The following is a 20,837-nucleotide window of genomic DNA, read 5'->3' as shown; positions in this document are numbered from 1 at the left end:
GTAAAATTATGATTAATTTATCATTTTTTCTTTCAAGCATCACTCATATTTTTTCTGCAATACTCTCACCCAGGGAGTCATCTTCCATCATGATAATGATAATGGTCGTCCTACACAGCATTACTGACCAAAGATCTCCTCTGAGAATTTGGTTGGGAAATTTCACACCATCCTGCATATTCTCCTGACCTAGCTCCCTCAGACTATCACTTATTTTAAGGATTACAAAACCATTTAGATGGCCCTAGGTTAACATTGTAAGAGGAGATTGAACACATGTTGGATTCATATTTTACATCAAAACCTAAAGAATTTTACAAACGATGCATTTATAAACTCATTGACAGATGGAATCAAGTTATAGAGAGCAAAAGTTGTTCTTATAAAGATTTTCCAAAACAGTTTTTCATTTTCAAAATGAAATTTTAAATTGGCAAAAGTAACAAAGTATAAGTGGCATCTCCCCTATCTCCTGCCTCCCAGTAAATAAAAAATAGTGAATAAAAATGTATTTCTTAGGTCACCCTTGACTATAGCCAATCCATTTTATTACATTTATGTTTTTAATTTTGGAAATTTATTCATGGTAGTATACAGTATGTTATGTATTAAGCTGTTTTGGGGTGGGGTGGATTCTACTGTTTGCATGGATAATATTACTAAACATGCAATTATTTTGTCCACAGGGCTGGAAATAAATAAAAAATACCACAATTATTATCTAAGAAAATAATAACAGCAATAAAAAACAGCTTAATACATAAAATACATGCACACATATATGTGGTACTTGTTTCGAATTCTTATATTAAAAACCAAAAAACATCTATATGATGTACATAGCCATGGCAGAACGAAAATCACGTAAATAGATCAAACGCTTTTATTTATAAATAAGAAATGAACGACAATATTGCAATGTCATCTCAAAAGCAAGAAAAATAACTTAAAATAATTCAAACTTTTAGATTTTAGAAAGCCATTCTTAGCATGAGGAAACACTCAAATTTACCTAAAAATTATTTTCTTTATAAAAAGAAAACTATTTGATGAATTCATGTGGTTTTTGGAATACAATATTTTCTTTTCATCACAGGTAATCATATAGATTTTTTTTTTTTTTTTAATATAAGAGGAATTCTGGACAAGCACCATATATATATATATATATATATATATGTATATATATTACACACAAACATTATTTAAGTTTTTTCTTTTATGTCACTGATGATGAAATAAATATTTTATCATATGACTACATTTCATGTTTCATCCAACTGATCGCTAAAGCCAGTGTTGAATGTGCCTAATAATATTCTTAGGTTTGATTATTTTTTATATTCTTTGTGTATTCCAATCAGATATTTTTGGGGAAGATAAAAAATGGCTCAAACCTTCACTCGGGACGTAATGGCATATCCAGACATTGGAAAAACTTGGCATTTGTATCAATTTGCCCAGGATCAAAGAACCGAGATTATCAAGAACGTAAAAAAAAAAAAAAAAAAAAAAAAAAGAGGCGACAAAGAATCTATTTACAGAAATCGTAAGTCAAACAGCAAAAGTCTTTTACATAAAAAACCCTTTGAAAGTAAGAATGGTAAAGAAAGTTTCTGCAAGAAGAAACGAATTGTTGACTTTGAAAAGTGGGTAAGTTTACAATGCGTGCACATAACTTACAAGGAACAAAGGGCCTACAAAAGCTGCACTTTTGAGAGAGAGAAAAACAAAACATGGAAAATATACAATAGCTTTCAACCAAAATGCATGTCTGTGTGTGTTGACAGCACAGATAGGTAGTCCTTTGAGGAATTGAAGTTTCGATAACCTCCTGATACTGTGGAAGTAGAGCGCTGGTTGATTCAGGTTTCTCCTCCTCTTGCCACTGAAATCCACTCTTGAGACGACAATGTGCTGCCAAGATAGGCGCACCCTCAATGGTAGTCTGAATGAAATTGTTATGTTTTGTCTTGGCGAGACCGGTAAACCAAAATTAGGATTCCTCTGCCTTAGCAGCAGATGGCATGGATCACAGATTGGATTGTACTGCCATGGTATGAGTAGTGGACAGCTACTGAAAGTGTTGTGTATTTGGAGGGGGGGGGGGTCAAAAATTGAGGGAAGCGGGACGGGGCTATCAAAAGAGTCAGCTCCTGAGATGAGGCAGAGCATCCTGGATTTGTGAGACAATTTCATGTGCTTCTATTTAGAGACAAGATGATCACAGCTCCAAAGTGATAGTGGTGTTGACACATGACAATAAAGAGATAAAGGTTTTTTTTGGTTTTTGTGGGTTTTTTTTTCTTCATCGGGTATGTTGACATTTAACATTCTTTTTTGGAGGTTTTATTTGGTGATTTAAAAAAAAAAAAAAAAAAAAAAAATTATCCCTCCAGCTGACATTGAAAAAAAAATAAATAAATAAAGACAAAAAAAAAGACAAAAAAAAAAGACAAAAAAAAAAATCAAAGATAATAAAAGAAAGACTAGTTTGTCTATTTTTTTTTTTTTTTTTTGTTACTGAACAGGTCTCTACCTTAACCTTCCTTTCCAAACATTAGCTCATCAGCATAATCGCATGGTTATCAATTTTTAAGGGGGAAGGGGAAGGCTCTTTTTTAAAACAGCAGCGACAGCCAGAGAGGAAGAGAAAAAAAAGTCATGTATAAATGGTGATTTTAGTAATTAATGATGATGGTAACAATAGTTGTCGTGAGATGATGAACAGAAAAACAAAAGTATGCAACCTCCCTCTCATCCAACGACTATTTTCAAAGGTCAAAAGAAGGGGAGTGGGTAGAGGAAGAATTGGAGGTCTTGAAAGTTAAATACAAAAGTACATACATGTGTACTGTATCTAACATACAAAATTATTTTGTTGGATTTTCTTAAAGTCAGGCCCAAATAGCATTTAAGTTGATAAATCAAAATTTGGTTCTGATTAGCCAATTTTCATTTGTTATTTTTGTACCATGTTATTGGCAATATAATATTCTTCGCTCAAAGTTACTTAGTCTGGTCCAGATGATTGCTAATATGAAACATTTTTAAATAATCACCTAAAAATACATCAGCACAGGGAATAATTGATTTTGAATTGAAGAATATAATAGTTGTCTACATTCAGTTAATAAAAATGTATAAACAAATAAAAAGTTTACTGCATCCCAGGTAACATGGTAAATACAGGTGCTGGTTTGAACAAACACAAGAAAGGATCTTTTAGATATATTAGAGGCAATTAGAGGATCTGTTAGTCTGTCAACTGGTTTGTCAGTCTGTCACAATTTAGTTAAAAATAGAATTTTCAATTTGGATTCTTCATACTACTGTTCTCATCTTGAGTGCTATTTTCACAAACTTTCGGGTGATGTAACCTCCGACCTTCCTTACTTGTATCTTGTCAAACTCAAATCTGCACAGAATTTCGAACGGAACCGTTTATTTAATCCACATGGATGACAGGTTCTCGTTCCATCAGCTATGACTGGGTAAAAGTTCTAAATAATACACAATTGTATTTTGAGCATTGCCCGCACTGAAGATTAAACCTTCAACCTCTAGAAGAGTAATTTACAACTGAATTTGACCAAGTACTTCATCTATGTTATGGGTCCTTGCAGAAAACATTGTGGAAATAACACTCAAGATGAGAACAGTAATCCGTAGAATCCAAATAATATGAACAATAAATCCTCATCTCAAAAATTCAGAAATAGAATTTCCAATGCCAAACACGCAAATTCAATGGATTTATCTTAATATTCATTTGTGATTTAAAATTAATGATTAAAAAAAATTATAAATAATAAAACCAGCCTCAACTGCTAAACACAGATGTCTAGCCTCCTCATTTCTTTATGGCAGTATTTATCTTCATCCCACTGCGGAAAGATGTGACATAAAGGTCAGAAAGTGGGATTGAAGAGGCAGTGCCATGGAGAAGGGGCACTCTGATCTACAAAGAAAATGCCAGGGCAACTCTGTCAGCATTCCCTGGTAGGGGTGCCTTAGGCGATTAGCAATAAACACCTTCTCAAAAAGATAAGACAAAGTCCGGAAGGGTGGACCTCTTGCAACTTTACAGGACTCGCAACATTCTGCAGTCAACAGGGAAATGGCCATTTCAAAAATGGCATAGACTCTGTAAGCTTTACGCAGTCCATGTCAAAATGAAAACTTAAGATCCAAGAATTAAGAAAAATCTTTTCTCATATTTCTTTTGCATTTTTACCTGCTGATGTTTCCAGATTCTTTGAATATAGCAAAAAAAATAAATAAATAAATAAATAAAAGTTTAAAAATTCTTAGAATATATACGTGTTGAGGATCTGAGGTCAAATAAGGGTAGGGTGAAATAAAATGATGACTCACGGTTAAAAAGAATGTATATATATATATATATATATATTTGTGAGTAAATTAAAAACAAATTTGTTTTTTTTTTTCAGTCTAAATTCAAATAAAGTGATTCTTTTTTTGTTTCATCTTTTTAAAAAAATCTGTATAAAAACAAACACTATTTGCTTCCAAACTTGGATGCATTTCATTCTAGAGAAAGGAATTAACTAAATGAAGCCTCCATTCATTATTTTCAATCCTCTCATAATATTTGTCATCATTCAAGTGGCAATTTATCCTTCTCACTAACACTAATCCTTGAGTGGCTTTTAATGATCACACAGTGACTAAAAATAAAATTTTAAAAAATGGCCATATATATATATATATATATATATATTAAAAAAAAAAAAAAAAAAAAAGAGCAAGATAGATATGGGGTGGCCCTACTTGGGTGTCTCTACCCCATATTATTTTGGGAGATAGGAGGCTGTAATGGCAGTAGATTTTGAGCAGAAGACTGAGATAAACCCAAGAAATTAATGACCAGAAGAAAAAAAAAATCCCAAGAAAGAGGGAGGGTTAAAAAGTGGAGGTTTCTGGGTTTTTCTTCTTTTGTTATTGTTTTTTTTTTTTCTTTCTTTCATTTTTCTTCATTTTTTAGGTGACATCTCAAACCCAAACTGACACGGCAGATACGCATTTGTATGTAGTAGGGGGCGGATAATGTTTGCATCACATCCACACGTATGTCTGTTTGTGTGTTTGTGTTTGTGTGTGGTATGTTAATGGATACAATGTGCACTCACACCGGAAACAGATTGTCTGAATTTGTCCCTGCACAGCCGAGGCCGATCATAACGGCCGGTAAACGTTTCTTGGGCAGTTGGTTACGCACCATCAAGAAAGTCGGTGAATTTCTTTTTTAGGGGGTGGGGGTGGAGTGATCCAGTAGAGGTCATCCGATTTGTGAAAAGGCAAGGAACCACACATTTAGTAGCAGGAGAAGGATGTAGCATTTGGAGGAAGGGGTGGAGGTAGGATGATGCGTAGTTAAAGCTTGAAATCTTCCCGGGCAGCGAGGTTGGTGAGGGTCTTTTTAATCCTGAGGGCTGTCAGCCGAGCAGCGGCGCTATGATACCAACATTCTTTCATTAGACGTGCCATATGACAAGCAGTCTGAAACAATACAACAGAAGCATTAAAGAAAAAAAGACATTAAAACAACAAAAGAAATTAGGTTTTAGAAAACCAGAAAGAAAAAAGGCAACAATATTGTGGAAATATTGTGATCTTTAAACCAACACATTCCGGATGAAAACATTAGATATTTGCATGGCAAAATTAGTATAAATTACAAAAAATGATCCAGTAGATGTATTAGATGTGTTTTTAACAAAAAATCATCCACAATTACGTTCTGAAATGCATTGATTTAAAAATAGCAAACCTTTATTTTCCTAAATTAAGTCAAGGGTTATCTCCCTCCATTGTCATACTGTATTGATTGCACAACTTTTCACATTAAAACATATGAAAAAATTTGATAATTCAATAAATTCTATTTTTACTTGCAATTATTTTTCTACTGGATAATTTTTCAGAAATTTTGGAATTTATAATTTCGACAGGACACGTAAATACCTAATGTTTTCGTCAGTATCAAACATCAATGTAACCAAACACTGAAAATATTTTATGGAGATTTAATAAGTAAACATGAATTATCCCCCTTGTTCTATCTCTCTCTCTAGTGGTACAAGGACATAGGCGTGGCTTTCATAAATAGAAAGCCTAGCCATTAAAAATCATGTGATCTGCTAACATCGCAGAATGAAGTCCAATGGCCATAAACCCACACTGATTGACCAGGATACTTGGCGGCTGTTCACGCTGGATGAAATTTACCTAGAAAATGTGGATTCATTGATCTATTTTGACTCTACTATCATACTAATTGGACAGTGAATAGGAGCAGCACAGCCTTCTGTCTGAACCAGTCTCTGTGATCCTGGCAGATTTACGCAAACTGGGGGTCTTCAACAACAACTGTTTTCACAGTAGTCTGTTGCTGCTGTAGAGATTGTGTTCCGGTTTCTACTTTCCACTGAAGACTAAATCTACATGCCCTGCCTCCGTCTTTCTTTAACGAGGTCTTCAGTGGGTTAGACATGCAACTAGTTGACCAGAAGGGAAGCACATTTGCAAGGTCCTCCTTTTCCCTCACTGCCTGGCTGACACAAACGTATCGGTGGACAGCTGAAGACCTGAACAACGACAATTAAAGACAACCTGACATTACTATTGGGTCCACAAGTAGTTAGAATCTGGAGTGTTCAGTCATATCCTGCAATCTGGCTCGATATCAAAATGCAATGGTCCAAGACTCAGTTCGTGCTCAGGAGAAAGCCAGCTTAATCTGACCAAGATGATAGCTCCTACAAGTACCTACATTACTGACTATTAAGAAAGGTTATTTTCTGCTTCAATTCTCAAAGAAATTCCAAAGAAATTCATAAAACTGGCGCAAAAGTGACTATATTTTATTTTCCAAAAGCTAAAATTTATTTTACATTTGAACACTTGGAGTATTTTTTGTTAGGAAAATACTGTAAAGTTTATATTTGTTGAAAGTGTACTTTATTATTAATTCACATCTGACTTTAATTTTAAGTTAAAATTGCATCAGTTTTCAAATAATTTTAAAGTGAGATTTTTTCCGATAAACGATGTTAAATTATTAATCTTTTAACTTTATATTTTCTAATAAGGACCTAAAATAAAAAAAATAAAAAAAAGAAAATAGTGAGTTTTCGGGCAGACAGTTGAAAATTCAAACTAGTTAAACAAATAATTTTTACAAGAGATTTTTTTTTTCATGCCAGTTCTCTTAATCAAATTTTTCACAGTATTATTAATATATTTTGGAGAGATTTTTACTTTTCGATATTGAGAGTGAATACACAAAGCAAACATTTAGTTTTGACCATTGTTCATTTCTTTTTTTTAATTCTATTAAAACATTTTTTTTTTGTATAAAAAGAATATCTCAAGTTAATTATTTTGATGAAGAAGTATTGTTTTATATAATAATATTTTAAAAAAGTAATATTTATCCTTGCTCAAAAGTATGTCAAGAAACACACACATATTTCTGTAAAAAATATGTAAGCTAAAACTGCTTATATATTTATTTCAAAATAGTTTTGAGTTTTTTGCATCAACATATTTTATAACACTCAAAAAATTCACTTTCGTTTTTAAAAATTATTTTTCGATTTTAATTTGTTTAATTATTGTTTGTATCCTAAATGCATAATTCAGGTTTTTGCAATATTTGATTGTTTCCTACTTCAAACATACATTGTACATACATAATTCTAGTTTTTGTTTTTGAATTTATACTAGCAGGCGGGGAGGGGGTGCCTAAAATAAGCTTAAATATATTTTAATTCACAGTTTTCATATTTATTATTACAAAGCCAATTCTCTATTGAATATTATATTGTATCTAATATATAGTAGTTATTATATGACAATTACAAAATTCATTAATTAATCAGTTTTTGATATTTATGCAGAAGAGTTCAGAATGGGTTACTAAATAATAAAATTATTATTTTGTAGCCCATTCTTAACTAAATTATCAAACATTTTTTCATAACATTGATTTTAAAAAGATATATTTCTGTGTTACATTATATTTAAATTATTTCTTTGAATTTAAAGTTTTTATTTTAAACTTATTTGATTTTAATTTGTTAAATTTACTTTGTTTATTTTCTAAATTCATAATTCAGTTTTTGCAGTATTTTATTGCCTCTTGCTTCAAATATAAAATTTTACATACATAATTCTTGTTTTTGCTTTTTAATTTATATTGAATAGAGTTCAATTTCAGTATCAATCAAATAGTGTTCTTTTTCTTTCCTTATTGTGCATTTTTTTAAGAATCCACAAAAATAAAATTTACAGAATATTGTTTCACAGGCAACTTTTTCATTTTGAATTAATACTTGTTTATCTTTTTTTCTTAAATTAATATTGAATAAGTTCAGTTTCAGTATAAATCATGTTTCTTATTTTTCTCTTTTTTAATGCAAGTTTATAAGTTTTCTAATGTTTTCGTAAAAAGCTCTCATTCATTATTGACAGTCTGACTGTTTGATAGATCTTACTGCGAGATCATGGCATAGGCGATAAAGTTATATTTATTACTTATTTAAAGACCCTGCTGAAAATGGAAGTCAAAACATAATATCTGTTAACTGATTTTTTAAATAAATATTTAGATGTTTTGTTTTCTTAAAGAAAATGTTTACAGAAACAATTGATATTGAAAGTAAAATATATTTTTTTAAACATACTAAATTAAATAAATGATAAATTGAAAGTATGTTGAAATAAATAGAAGTTTTGCTGGATTTTTAGATTAAGTATTCTTCTGCAAGTGTCCAATCTGGTCTTGCAGACATCGACGATCACGGTGCTCCATTCTGCCCTGTTCTCGTTCTTTCTCGTGAGCTCATTGTTGGTGGCCTTTTTATCCATTGCAAATTTGTTTAAACTGTCCGTGAATTTTGTGCATTGTCTTCCTCTGCGCTTGTTTCCGCATATTTTGCCACTCGATAACAATTTCTTTAGTTCGTCAGCCCTGATTATATGGCCAAAAAATTTGAGTTGTCTTTCTCCAATGATATTCAGAAGAGATCTCTTGTATCCAGCCATGTCCATTATTTATGCATTGTTTTTCTTTTTGTCCATGAGACTTTCATGATTTTCCAGATGAACCTAACTAATCCATTATTTTGAATTACATATCAGAACAAAATATCGCTGATGTGTTTACAAAACCCGCAACAAGAATAAAGTTAAAGCGTTTTGCTTCAAAACTTGTTGGGGGATTTGACTTTGAATAACTTTTCACGAGCCTGTATGTATATAAATTTATATATATTGAAAAAAAAACAAAAAGAAAAATGTCCTGGGCAAGACGTTAAACTGCATCCATTTTGCATAAATAAATAAAAACAAAAAAACGTAAAAAAGAAAAAAAAAACGTAAAAAAGAAAAAAAAAAAAAAACATTAGTTTTCTTTCTTATCAAAAATGTCCTATTTTTTTTTTTTGCATTGTTTAAATTAACAAAAAAACTCTTTAAACAGGTACATATTGCATGTATATTTATTTATATGTATATATGTATGCATTTTTGAACAAAGCTGCATAATCAAATTTAAGAAATGGCTTCCTTCTTTCACATACCCATCCCTTTTTAAGGTAAAAATAAAAATTCATTTATTTTATTTCTCTTTTCTGTACACATATATGTTTGACATTTGAACAAAATCAAAAATGGCATCTTTTTACATGCTAAAATTCTAAGATCCAAATGATTTCTAATTTTATTATGCATAATTGAATATAAAAATATATTTATTTTTGAGCAGAATGAACCGGGGTGGGTGGTGGGGCAATATTTTTGTCTTATGATGGGGTACGATCCCGCACAGTCGGGAGATTCTATTTAAAAACGATGCTACTAGGAACTGACAAATCGAATTAATTCACATTCTGCTACCAACCAATCAGAAACCAGAATTACTCCATAAATATTAAACCTTCCTGTAGCAAATTTGCATATGTTTTCTTCGTGTCAACACAGGAAGAATCTTTTGCTCTGTGGATTTCAATTCGAGAACTGTCTACTGAGAACCAGTCACCTCCAGGACTTGTGTAGAACAACTAACCATCGGAATCTGTTCTGAAACAGAACATGGCTTACACTTCTAGAATATCTTTGTGGTTATCTTAAAGAATTAACACAACACTGATCTAAATTATTTCTGAAGTGAAGAGTATCATCACAGCCAAAATTAGGATAGTTCTAAGAGGACTGTGACATTTTAGTATGGTGTATCCAAATATGCTTATTTGTTCGGATTCACACAAGTTCATTCTGCAACTTATACACCTATATCTGTATATGTTTTCAAGAATAAAAAAAAAAGACATAATTTTCTATAAATCTGACACGTATATTTCACAGAATATGCAAAGATAAAAATAATGCTGTTGTCTTTTTGAGTGTTATTTTCACAACATTTCGGTCGATGGAACCTCCAATTTTATTCAAGTGTATCTTGTCAAACTTGGGAAACTTTCTCTTGAACTTGGGGGGAAAAAAATTCCTCCAAATGCAACAAGATACATTCAAAGAAGATCGTAGGTAGCATCATCCGAAATGTGAAAATAACACTCGAGACGAGAACAGTAGTCTGATCAATTCAACTAATATCAATGTTCAACTCGAAAATTCATAAACAAAAAATAATCTGTTTCTTACTTCATTGGTTTGCCATCTGTTTGGGATTGTGGGTCGTAGTTTTTCTACACATACAACTTTCCTCATATCATCCAAGGTTGGATCAGAAGGCACCATATCAAAAAATGGCAGTTCATATTCCTCATATGAAGAGTAATAATCTAAAAATCAAAAGAAAGACATTACAGAAAAATAAACAAACAAACAAAAAGCACTTGTTATAAAAATGGAAACAAATGGATAAAAGTTTTTATTTTTAATATTTTTCAGCGGAAACAAAAAAAAAAATTTAAAGCTTTGTAGAGATAAGGCAAATGGTAATTTACTAATTTATTGTCATAAATTATTTACAGTAAAATGGTTTTTGTCGTGTGATTGTGAGGTTATAATTGTCCCTACTCATAAAATTAAAATTAGTGCAAAGGTGATAAACCTGATTTTGAAATTTTTTATTATCATTTGTTGAAAAGTAAATTTCTTTTACTTGCATGCTTTGTTGTTATTGATCCGAAGAATACAGAGAAAATAATTCAAAAACGCTATTGTTTGTTGTAAATCGAGATTTGCTTTTGTTTAAAATTTGATAAAACTAAAACAATATCCCCTTCTGTATGCATCCTTTGTGTGAGTCAGCTAAACAATATTTGTTGTTTTGTTTCTAAGACTAACATGTTAACTTATGTCCTGTTTAAGTCTTAGATCTCTATTCCCAGGATATCACTATCAATTGCGATCTGTGTTTTTAAAACAATTTGCATTTGTCAGATCTACATCATAGTTTCTGTTTAGATACAATCTTTTTTGTTCTTATATCATTTTAATAACAATATTTCTAATAAATTACTAGGCTCATTTAGTAGAGGTATCTGTTACCAAAAATCGAAGTTTTCCATTGTCCACTGACTGACGTCATAAAAAAACAAAATTGTGTTGAATAAATTCTCTAAATAATCTTTCAACATTTTAATTATGTCTTTTTTTATTTTAATTTCTACATATATATACCCATCCTACCATAAAAATGTTAGTAAGTAAAAACTGCCAAACAAAACTATTTTATGTGTTTATAAGAACAGAGACAGCATCTAAAATTAATCCAGAAAGAAATTAATCTATTTCTATAATGAGATGATTTTTTTCTTTCTTTAGAGATGGATGTATTTTTGTATTTTAAACATTTCCTTTCTTTCTCTTAACTTCAGTAATTGAGAGCTTATTATATATGAATATTAGTGCAAACACTAGTGAAGCATAATTTGTTTCCATCTTTATTACACTCATAACCATACACCCCCCAAAAGTACATTGTCCAGAGTACTTGGATATGTATCTATTTAAAGATTCTTTCTATAAAAAATAAAATATTTGTACAATGCGATAAAAACATGCTGTTTGTATATATGACGAGTTGTCCCGACCCAGGGTTTTTAAGATTATTTAATTAATAATTTACATGATTGAAATAACGATTTTATGTACTATCAAAAAAGAGGGGGGAGGGGTTAGCCAAAGAGAAATAACTCTGTATTCATCAATAGAGAATTACTTCCTTCTTAAAAAAAAAAATTAAAAGGTGGTCATTCTGTATTGATGAATAGCTATTTCCCTTTCTAAAATTTTTTTAATTATTCTAAAGTTTCTATTTACTTGCCTCCTCACGAGGACAGAGTTAGACACCAAGGTCAGTTTTTAATGTGAGGGAAGGAATAAAACTTAAAATTGTCTCCATCGTGAAGGATTTCTCCTCCACTAACAGAACAAAATATTGAAGTGTAGTATCAGAACAGATAATACACTTTGATCTTGGCCCAAAGGCCAAGAAATCTCTTATTCTAGAGTTGTTAGACAAAATAATTTCCAAAACAAATTAAATACTTTTTTCTTGCTCAGAACATGTACCAACATCGTACAAAAAAAACTGAGAAAGTAGAATCAAATATTGATTTGTAGGTGCTTGTCCAGAATTCTCTTCCGACCCCTATTAAAAAAATAAAATAAAAAAATCTGTATGATGTAAATACCAATGATGGAAAGAAAATATCGTATTCCAAAAATTACAACTTGATCAAGTAGTTTAAAAAAATAAATAAATAATTTTTAAGCAAATTTGAATTTTTCTAATGTCCCACTATCCCCATATTAAGAATGTTTTTTTTAAATCTGACATTTTAATTCTTTGGAATTATCTCCCTTGTTCCTTCATGCTATTTTCAAGATGGTGTTGACAGATCATTGCTCATAGTTTAGACATAAAATTAGATTTTTTTCTTTAAAAATAAATCTACTTGATTAATTTACGTTATTTTTGGTGTATAGTATTTGTTTTCTGTCACAGGTTACAGATTTTTTAAAAATTTTATTTCATGGGAGAGGGGGAATTCTGAATAAGCACCATTTTTTTTTTTTAAATGGAAACAACTGATGATCAAAATCAAGAGAAAAAAAAGATTTGGGGTCCTCTGAAACAAACCAAATAAAGATAAATAACTCTGTATTAATGAACACAAAATTACTTCCTTTTCTTTAACAATGTAAAAAGGTATGCAAAACAAAGGGAAATCATTCTATCGTGATGAATATAGAGTTACTCCCCTTTTTCTTAACAGTCTAAGTTAATTTTTATAGAGAATATCAAAAGGGTTAAAAGAGAAAAGAGGGGAGCAAAAAGAAAAGTTGAATATTTGTAATAATCTACAAAACAAACTGTTCTAAACTATTTACTTTCAAATACATATGAATATTTACGAATTTTATCATTGAATAATTCCATTTTTCACTTTAATTGTGACATCAAAAAATAAATGATAAAAAATATACATGGAAGCAGTATCAAATTTATACAGCTGACGATAGAGAAAAAATTGGAACAGATGCTTAACCAATCGCAATTCCATCAGGCTTCAATGATAAAATTGTGATTGGTTAATTATCCCTTTGGACAATGGTTCAAGTGGTACTGCAAACCAACTAAGAAGCTAGCTCAACCCAACCAGTGTGAATGCTTTTGCAACAATAAAAAAAAAAAAAAAAAAAAATTAGATATTACTTTTCTGCTGAACTTGGACCACAGGTTGCATTTTTTTTTGTCATGAGTGATTGAAATTAAGATGACTGAAGTTTTTCTCAGGCTGAAGAAGAGGAAAAATACTGTTGTACTTACTAAATCCATTACATCGTCGAGCAGTTTCCCATAAAACCAAGCCGTATGAATAAACGTCGGCTCTTTTAAAAGAATCAAACTGCCGAACATTAATGGTTTCATCTAGGGCCTCTGGGGCCATGTAACGTTTTGTCCCCACACGGGTATTGTGAGGAATATCAATTTGGTCTGTCTCCGAATCATGCCGTACTGCTAAACCTGAATAGGGTAAAAGAAAAACATGCAAGAACAAGGTCAATAATCAGTCAATAATGGGAGAGGAATATATTTCACTTCATAAAAAAAAGGAAAGTTAGAATAATAAGAAAAACTTGAAATTGTTATCTAACAGGATTGACTTATTAGCTCCAGGGAGCTTTGTCACATGCTTGTAAACAAAAGTTGGTGCTTGTTCAGAATTCCCCTTATAAAAAACAAAAATTAACATCTATATAATCCACATACCTGTGACAAAATTAAAATATATTCCAAAACTCACAGAAATTGATCCAAGAAGTTTTATTTTTAAATAAGAAAATCAAATTTTATGAGTATTCAAGAAGTGACTGTCTCATGCACCATTTTGAAAAAAACCTCAACAAAAGGAAATATAACAATAATTCATACCTTACTAAATTTATGTTGTAATACCAGCAAATTCCCAGTAATCGCTTAAAAATCATTTCTTTATACAAATAAAGCTACTTGATCAATTTACATGATTTTTGGAATATGATATTTTCATTTTGTCACAAGTATACAGATATTTCTTTATTTTTGTTTTTTAATAGAGAAGGAATTTTGGACAAGAACCCAAAACTTTTCTAGTTATTATAGTCTTCGACTGGTCCTTCCACATTTTTTGGTGATTATCCTTTTGATCTTCCATCAATTAAATCTTCGTATAATTTATTTACATGGCTCACGTCTGGTAGAATGGCCAAACCACGATAATCATTTTTTTTTTTAATAAAGGTAGATTGAACATATACAAAACATGACACAGATTATTTTTTTTTTATCCTCAACTGTGGACACCAACCCACATAATCTGATAACACATACCAACCACAAATCGGAAAAGAATAATGATGCATAAATACAACCCCGTCCAAATTATAAAGAACTTTACACAAAACTAAAAGAAACTGAAATTACAAAGGTAGATATGTAAAAAAAAAAAAAAATTCCATACTGCGATGCTTATATTCGGAAACAGGAAGCAAAAAAACGGAACAAATATATGATGTTTGTTGGAGAGTTCAAATATGATATTGCTGTCTTGTTGACATGTGGTAAATTGTAACATTGTTATCTGATTAAATGACATACATATATACATAGTAAATAATTATGTCAGGCCCTTTAAGAAACTCTTTTTTTTTATCGTTGAGCACTTTCAGTTGAATTAAGTTAGTTAATTTAGCTCTTATGTATAGATCATTGTATAACGATTAGATCACTGTGACTGACATAAAGAACATTTAAAAATAAAATGTCTAAATTCAACGTTATTTCTCGCAGTTAATGGTAGTCGATTGAATACGGTCTTTGCTAATTGAGCCAGAGATGGCTTGTGTTGCCAAGTTCGAATCTGTCGACTGATGTTAATCATGACAGCCTGCACTGAAGATTCCCAAAAGAATGAAACACTAGTGTCAGTAGATACTTAATTATTATAGTAAATATATATGTTTAAGAGATGCATGTGTTGTTCTAGCCCTTGTTCAAAATGAAAAGATGGTTACGTCATTCTTTTGCCAAATGGTTACCTTTGTTGCACATATGAAAGTAGTTCTATGATGTTACTAAAAATATCAGACATGAAAAAGACCACTGTGATAACTATAATTGTAAGAGTACTGGGAACAGTTCAAAAACAGAGATCAATGATGAAGAGAAATTAGAAAAAAAAGGGTGGATTAACACCATAAAAATCACAGAACTGCTGAAAACAGCAGAATTTTTTTTTTTTTTTTCAAAATCCTCAAGTACAAAGGCCAACTTACATAGCTAGGTGACTCCAAACAACAAAAGGTTAAGTTGAAAGTGATTAACTCTGTATAAACACAGCTAGAAATGTAGAAATATTATATAAAACAAAAAGAACTGAAACTGACAAAAATGTGCAAAAAAGAAAAAAAAAGAAAAAAGAAAAAAAAAACAATTTGACATATTTTCATACAAAAAAAGGAAAAAATGCAGAAATATAAAAATCTAAAATGTTGCATAAAATCTGATCCATAAAAATCATTAATCAATTCACTTTATAATAAAAATAATGTGTATTTGTATATTCTTATATATATATTCAACCCCACGCACAAAGCCATTTTGTAATAAAAAAATATGGTTGTCTCAAGCAGAAAAAAATAGTATCAATCAAGTCAGAGAAGCTTTTTCAGGTAAAGAATTAATCCAGTCAGGATCAGCAAAGCATATTTATTTTTGTGTTAAGACTTAAAGCTATAACTGAAAAATTAAAAAGAGTTTCAGTATATTTTATGAAGCAATTCTGCCATTTGATTGGTTCATTCTTATTGCTCCTAGTTATAACCTAGTTATAAATATAATTGTCCAAGTCTTTGTGGTCATATCCTCTCAGTATGCAAAAAATACTGCAACCATTAGCAAGTAAAAAATCATTTCAAGGGGTTAGAATAGAAAGAAAGCTAGTAGCAAGTCAGACCTCACCAGCTATCTTAAATGAATTTGAAAAACTCACTATTTTTTTTGTATCAGCAGAAATGATAACTTATGTATGAAAAATTAAATTACAGATTAATTTCTATGATTTTATATGAATACTTGTGCAAACACTGGTAAAGCATAATTTTTTCATTGTTATTTATGTAGGGGCTTACACTAGTATCAATGAGAAATGCTTTTACCCAAATTATTTTTTCATAAAAATAATAGATTGAAATGCACACCCCAAATCCATTAGGGGCAGTGGGTTTTCTGCCAATCAATAAAAGTAGCTTTGTTTTGGATTTGTTTTTTTCAAAAAGAAACTTCCATGAGTAAACTTATAGCCCAGATATTTTTTTTCCTTTCTTTTTCCCCCCTTTTCAAGCTAACTGTACAGACATTTGACCTGACCAATTCATTTTCTTTGTAAATGAAAAATTTTATGTATTTGAAAATTATATTAAAAAACAAAATAGGATACAAAGTAGGTGTTGGATAGAATTTTATTTTTTGGAGGGCAGTGTATGCAAAACACTGCAAATTTTCCAAGGACCAATTAAAACGAAATCCCAAAATTAAACAAATGAAAATGACTGAAATGAAACATGTGACTGGAAACCACTTGTGAATTTCATACTTCCGTGAAACTACTTCCTTCAGAGGAAACTAGTTTAACCCGTATAGAGTGAGTGCTGTTCCAGTACAATACAGTAAATAAAAATGCTATCAACATCACTATATCCACATTAGTTAGTCTCACATAAAATGTCCATAAAGGATAAAGATGGAAAGGCAAGAAGTGCAATGAGATTACTGGAATTGCAAAGTGGCTTATTGTTATCCAAAATCCCAGTGAAAACCCAATCATTGAAAATATTACCTGTTATTACCCGTAAGTGATTATCAATAAAGATGTTTTTATGAAAAGTATTAATGAATAAATAATAACAGCAACTAGTTAGATCCATATAATTACATGGTATTATCATTTCCGTTTCATGTCTATCCGAGTTGCCTCAGTGAATATGTCTGAATTTTTGTTTTCTCCGTCTTTTTTATAGCAGCATCTCTCTACTACTTCCTGTCATATATTATACAATTTTTTTTAATAGTAACAAATAATTATTTATTACATAAATAATCAAATCAAAATACTTTATAATAAACAAAAGGCACGAACCATAATGCTAATAAAAATGAAAAAGAATTTCAAGAATGTAACAAACATTAAATAATAGTTAATTATTATTTAAATTACGTAAAATGGGGAGGCAAATAATATTTAATTAATAAAGAAATCTTCCTGAAACTAACATGCAATTATTAAGATGTTTCATCAGATGTCCTACCGGCTTGGCAGACCAAGACAATGTTCAAGGCATTTTCAAGATTAGTGATGATGAAAAGGCACTTATAAAACCAAGACAATTCATGTTGGTCCTTTTCTTGGGTATATCTTTATTTGATCGAGTGCAGGTTTAGTGGTAGGCACTAATACTTTCCTGCATAGTATTTGGTAGATCTCATTACCATGTTCAATTATCCACTACCTTGTCAGAGACGGAAAGAAGTTGTCCTTTTTGGTTAACTGTCAGTTTATTTATCTTTGCCTCTTGTAAACATATTTTATGTATATTTCAACATAATTCAAAAATGTGTTTCTAAAAAAAAAAAATAAATAAATAAAATAAAATGACCTCCTGAAATATTAGGTTTTAAAAATAAAACAAAATAGAAAGAATTTATCAAATAACTATAATTTAAATGCATCTGTTTATTTGCATGTGGGAAAGTCAAGGATTTCAAGCCAAGTTTGGAAATCAATTTTTAAAAGTCACTCAACATATGCCAGTAGACATTAAACTGAATATGATAAAATGGGTGATCCCACCCCCAAAAGATGCTACCCATTAACATTATTAATATTAATGATCCACAGATGTGAGTAACCAATAATAAAAAAACTAAAATCAGGATGTATTTCCCATGTGGATTCTTTAATTAAACAATATTTCGTACTTATGCAGTAAAAGAACTGTGTTATCTATAGAAAAGATCCAGGCAGTTTTACAGAAAATGCAGAAATTTCCTGAGTTTTTTTTTTTTTTGGGGGGGCCGGGGGTTGAATGCAAACACTGGCTAATTTTTGCAATGAAAAATATTGTTTCTGTTAGTACAAAGCTAATAAAGAATTAATTGAAAAATGAAAATCTTTTTGAATAATTATTGGACAAGTTTTATGAAACTTTAAGAAAATTCAAATCAAGAAAAAGAAAACATTCATTGTGGGATAAGTTTCATGAATGAATATTTATTTTTTAGAATAACAACTGATTGCAAATAAAATATTTTTTTAAATTATTTTATATATTTTTTTTATTATTATTTTTGTTCAAAACCAAGATAAATATTTAGACATTTTTTTATATAATAAAACAATGATAGCAAACAAATGTTTTTTTTATTTTTTTGTATTAGGTTAACGCACTCAGCGTTTTGGCACTTTCTGGTGTTTTCTGTAAACTGCCCCAATGATTTCAACGATAGCTTGGTCCTTACACTGTATAAGTATCAAAATTCATCTAACTCTTATACTTTGTGAATCGCTTGAAGTCCTAGTCCTCATAACAAATAAATATCTTCAGTTTTCAAAGAGAACTGTCATAAAAAGAAAAAGAAAGGCAAGACAAGATGGAGAGAAGAGAGAGAAAAAAATAAAACAAAAAAGAGGGAAAGAGAAAGAAATAAAATTTAGCTAAATAGTGCAGGAAAATAGAAATAAGTCTAACAATTTGACAAAAATCACCCTTTTTTTTTTCTTTTTTTTTTTTTTACATTATTTGGATGATTAAGACTACTGTTCTTATCTTGAGTGTTATTTGCACAACGTTTCAGTCTATGTAGCCTTTGACCTTCTTCAGGTGTATATTCTCAAATTCTGAGAATCTTTCTGTCAAACTTGGAAATCTGCACAGAATTTAAATAGAAAGTACTTTATCCATAAACACTAAAGGGTCTTGCTGACGAGCTTGACAAGACACCTGAAGAAGGTCGGATGTTACATCAACCAAAATGTTGTGCAAAAAAACATGCACAATGAGATCAGTAGTCAGAATAACCTAATACGAATAATCAATCCTCATCTCAAAAATTCAAAAACATAACAGGTTTTTCTTATTTCAAAATTCCAAGATTTCAATCTATACCCAACTTGTTCAAGTTCTGTCACGAATATCCAGCAGTGGGTGTTAACCCCCTCCCCCTACTTCACACCAACATCCTTGATAGCTGTGCTGTACTTACCCAGGTCTGCAATGCAGCAAGTTCGATTACTTTTCACCAGGATATTTTTACTTTTCAAATCTCTGTGAGCAATGGCTGGTTTGCCTAAAAAAAAAAAAAAACATTAATGTTTTTTGGTGTTTTTGTAACAAAAACCTCAAGAGTTTATACAAGATAAAACAAAGAATTTGTCTTTATTTTAAAATTATTAAGCATAAGCTGAGAGCTACTTGTGTAACAGTGTATACGAGAGCATAACATAGCGCATATCAGCACATAACATACAAGCGTATACGAGAGTAGCAGCAGCAGCCGAAGGATGGATAGCAAGCAATTGTATTAGCAGCAGGAGTATCATTTGGGCACGTATGCAAATTGGCAAATGTGCTCGGGCTTGTGTGTGAAGAAAAAAGAAAAAAGGACACCATGTGGTCAGAAGAAAAAAGTCAATGCCAAAGGAGACGGACATGTAAAATGAAGGTGAGAATGGGCCGGCTGTGGTCGGTATACGGTCGGAAGAAAGAGAAATGTGTACCATATTAGATGAACATGTGGCAGCAGGAGTTTTTAAGTCGTGTCGAGACGGAAGAGTAATGGTAATAAATGCTTTTGTTAAAAAGGAAAAGATGACGACCAAAATTTGTTTTTGTTCTTTTTCAACGGTGGCAGACGGCGTGAGGATTCGAGAGAGGTTTCAACTTTGAGAATTGCAGTTCGAGTGTTCTGGTCACATTATGCTTGAGTCTTTAGTCCATATATTTTTTTTTTTTTCTAGCATTTTTCATTTGATCAATGCTCAGCATATTCCAGCGATTTTTCATCAGCTACCGAGCTATACCAAGGCAACATCACAGAAATGTGGTTCAGCAAATGCAGAAGTACTGGCAATTGTTTTGCTTTTTTGAGTTTTGTTTTTCCTAGTTATTTCTTAATATCATCACAAACCTGAATAATTGGTTTTTGAAATAATACATGGATGAAAAAATCTTTAATAAATAAACTTCTTTTTATAAAATTAAAGAAAAGTTGAGAGACTCAGCATAGATGGACACTTCAG

At 30.8% G+C, this 20,837-nt stretch overlaps 1 protein-coding gene and 1 pseudogene across 1 annotated transcript in view; both read right to left on the bottom strand.

The window, feature by feature from the left end:
- Nucleotides 1-5,261: 5,261 nt before the first annotated feature.
- Nucleotides 5,262-20,837, bottom strand: part of LOC145247420 (TGF-beta receptor type-1-like) — a 174,563-nt gene continuing 158,987 nt past the window's right edge. The window contains exons 7-10 of the mRNA XM_080109180.1: nucleotides 19,802-19,885; nucleotides 13,829-14,026; nucleotides 10,690-10,829; nucleotides 5,262-5,523 (exon numbers count right to left, since the gene is read on the bottom strand). Of these exons, the coding sequence (XP_079965306.1) occupies nucleotides 5,398-5,523; nucleotides 10,690-10,829; nucleotides 13,829-14,026; nucleotides 19,802-19,885 (548 nt within the window). The 3' untranslated portion in view covers nucleotides 5,262-5,397. The remainder of the gene's footprint in view (nucleotides 5,524-10,689; nucleotides 10,830-13,828; nucleotides 14,027-19,801; nucleotides 19,886-20,837) is intronic.
- Nucleotides 12,364-12,492, bottom strand: LOC145247692 (U2 spliceosomal RNA; annotated as a pseudogene).

The sequence above is a fragment of the Euprymna scolopes genome, chromosome 25 (assembly GCF_053919585.1).
Source record: "Euprymna scolopes isolate OS-2025 chromosome 25, ASM5391958v1, whole genome shotgun sequence".
In the NCBI taxonomy this organism is placed as follows: Eukaryota; Metazoa; Mollusca; class Cephalopoda; order Sepiida; family Sepiolidae; genus Euprymna; species Euprymna scolopes.
Note: the sequence above shows the minus strand (reverse complement) of the source record. Positions and strands in the feature narration are given on the sequence as shown.